Genomic DNA, 2,969 nt, shown 5'->3' with positions numbered 1-2,969 from the left:
ACCTAATGTGTTTAATTCAGGGAATTTTGTTCTTGTCTTCATGCAAGTTTGGGCTGGGTCAGAAACTGTTTCTGATGTGGGCAAATGTGGCAAAAAAATGTATTCAGTTCAGTTATCTGAGAACAATATCTGCTATATTGCACATATAAAGTCTTTATTTGTATATCTCGTCAATTTCATATTTTTATAATTAAATAGGTTTATGTTTATTGTCAAGCACAGAGTGACCATAGCAAATTCCTTATATGTTTAAACCTAAAGCTGATTCTGATTCTCTTTTGCAGTAATGATGGGTGGTGGTTACCAGGCAGTACCCCAGAGGTGCGTGACAACAATAAACATAACAGAAAAGTTACAACTTGGTAAAATCATGATAAAACATTCATTTGTGTCGTGTGAAGCACTGTGTTGCCAATAACTCCAACACTAGAAATGTATTTCATTAGTTTTATTATAAGGTGATGACTTTTATACTAATATTGTTCAGGAAGTCCCGCTGGCCTGAAATGGTTGGGATCATTTCCATCCCGCCCCCACTGGTTTGCCCTCTGATCAGCCGCAGAGTCCTCGGCACCACGACCCATTTTTTCCTGCAGCCACTCTCTGGCATCACTGAAATGGGAAAATAGATATAGATATAAACAATGGATATCAGCCCGAGCAGATGACAAAACTAGTACTTTTCAAAACCTAATACATCAAATTCATAAATGAATGATTAATAAAGGAAGGATGTAAAAAAAAATGTCAATAAAGACAAGGCTATGGTATTCTGAACTAAAGGGATCTAGACAGGTTATATTGGCTTAGGCAGGAATACAGATCATTGCAATAGTGCTAAATGTAAATGAACCACTGATTTCACATTATTCCAAAGATAGTGTTAGAGAATAGTAAACTAAGATGTGACCAAATTAGGCTGTGGAAAGAGCCTGGACCTATAATGATCGCCAAATGTACCAATATTTCACAGAGGAGGTTGTGAGATGGAGCCTCATTTAGGTAGAAGAGCAGATCGCTAAATAAAGGTGACGATGATATATGGGGAAAGTTGTCACCTGCATAGAAATAATAGATATAATACCAGTGAATTATGTCAGCTAATGGTAGCATATAAATGGAAAATACAAAAGGGCCAAAAAAATTGAGGTCCCTGAGGTACTTCATATTTCACCATTGGCAAAACAAAAGGGTCTTTGGGCTCTTTGGTCTACAGCTCTAGCTCAGATCTACAGCTTTACTAATAAGATTAGTTTTTCTTTTGGAGGAAAAAATTACTAATATACAACAACCATATACATGAAGATAATGCTTTCCTGCTCTTTGCTCCTTACCTGATAACCTCAGCTGCCCATCGGCCCCCCTCTCCTCTCTGGGCAGCATCATAGTTTCCTCTGGCATGAAAGTATTTGTCTGCGTTTTTCCAGTTGGCTTCCTTCATATCATCGTATGCTCGCAACATATCACGAGTTCCTGGTGAAAAAGACAAATAGTAAAAAAAATCATTGTCATGTAAAACACATAATCCTTGATCAGATACAGATATGCACATTGTTCTTGTAGAGACGTTTATCAGGCCATGTTTCTAACCTTTCGCAGCTTCAACAGGAAACCAGTCCTTGGCATTGGTTTCCACAATTAGAACCAGAACAATTCCTGCTAGAAGCAACTTCATTTTCATAGATGTCTAAAACAAAAAACAATTACATATTATTCAACATTAAAAAACACAAAATTACATTATATTTTTCAGGTCAATTGAAACTTACTTAAGTGTTCCTGCAACTTTGTCTTAATAGACTGTAAAATATCGTATCAGTGAGGACTACTGATCTCACTCTTCTTATATACTGCTCTGAAACAAGCTCGGTTCTAGGATTTCAAAATGATGGAAATTCCAGTTCATTTTGAAGGACGGGTAGAAATATTAAATGTCAGGCAAACACACTAGTTAATCCCTAACTACACAGATTGGCAAAGACAACAGTAGGCTTTATGTAAACAAAAAGGTCAAGGAGATTTTTTGCTGCATGTCCTGAAAAATGTTTTTTCCATTCATAAATTTGTGCTAAAATATTTTCTTTCATATTTCTACAGTAACAATAATTTATTTTATTTATAACAATAATCATTTTTGTCTTTTCAAGAAAATTGGTAATTACTGTTGTTGCCACAGCTGCAGTTTTTACTTTTGTTGCTGTTCTGTCGCCTATGCATGATTTGTATTAGAAAGGTCTCCCAACTGCCAACATGTTACTAACTTAACAGACTTTTTTTATTGTCAGATGAGCAGCAATTTATGATGACAAAGGGCAGAACAAGTCCTGATGTGCTGTCATAAGGAGCTTGCTTGTTTATCTTAATTGTGCCAACCACAACTTTTTCACACTATGTAAAAGTAGTAATTTTGTCAGTGGAAACCTACGCTTCATTGTTGTTGCCTATCCAGTACAGTTATTTTTAAATTTGTGTGTGTGTGTAAAGTTTTGTTTTCTTTTACCATGTTTTTTTCTTTTTTATTATTTCATTGTGCTTTCTGTTTCGATATTAAGTTAATCTAATCACCTCCACTAAGCTGCGGATGCTCTTGGTATTCATGAGATTCAGGCATCATTAATACCATCTACTGCCTTTTGGTAAAGCACAACACAAATATATTTGACATTTGTTGCTGTTACTAGTACAATTATTCAGTCATCATAGCCTAAAGATCCTCTGTGCATCCTCTCTCAGATTCATGTTGTCCAGTCCAAATTGTGCATTTCTTTGGTAGTGGTCTTTCTTCCTGTTTTTCCTAACTATTCATCATCTAACGATGTGTTCTTATATCATCCCTTCATTGAAAAGCCCAACCTCTTCCCCTGCCTCCCTCTCAATGGATGAAGTTGGTTAATTTACCATTTTTCGTAAGCTTTGTGTGAGCGCTCTATTATTCCTGTCACACTTTTAATGGCAAAATAGATTTATAT

General features: G+C 35.8%; 1 protein-coding gene across 1 annotated transcript; it reads right to left on the bottom strand.

Annotated features, from left to right (window-relative positions):
* Nucleotides 1–433: 433 nt before the first annotated feature.
* Nucleotides 434–1,920, bottom strand: LOC119885087 (serum amyloid A-5 protein-like). Its single transcript, XM_038695325.1, has 4 exons — nucleotides 1,770–1,920; nucleotides 1,591–1,687; nucleotides 1,335–1,473; nucleotides 434–612 (listed from the first exon to the last, which is right to left on the bottom strand). The coding sequence occupies exons 2-4, from the start codon at nucleotides 1,679–1,681 to the stop codon at nucleotides 474–476; spliced, it is 369 nt and encodes a 122-aa protein (XP_038551253.1). The 5' UTR covers nucleotides 1,682–1,687; nucleotides 1,770–1,920; the 3' UTR covers nucleotides 434–473.
* Nucleotides 1,921–2,969: the final 1,049 nt, after the last annotated feature.

This window comes from Micropterus salmoides, unplaced genomic scaffold, assembly GCF_014851395.1.
Source record: "Micropterus salmoides isolate LMB-PRFRI ecotype aquatic unplaced genomic scaffold, ASM1485139v1 Ms_hic_scaffold_3912, whole genome shotgun sequence".
Lineage (NCBI taxonomy): Eukaryota > Metazoa > Chordata > Actinopteri > Centrarchiformes > Centrarchidae > Micropterus > Micropterus salmoides.
The sequence above is the reverse complement of the archived record's forward strand: the minus strand, read 5'-3'. Positions and strand labels throughout refer to the sequence as shown.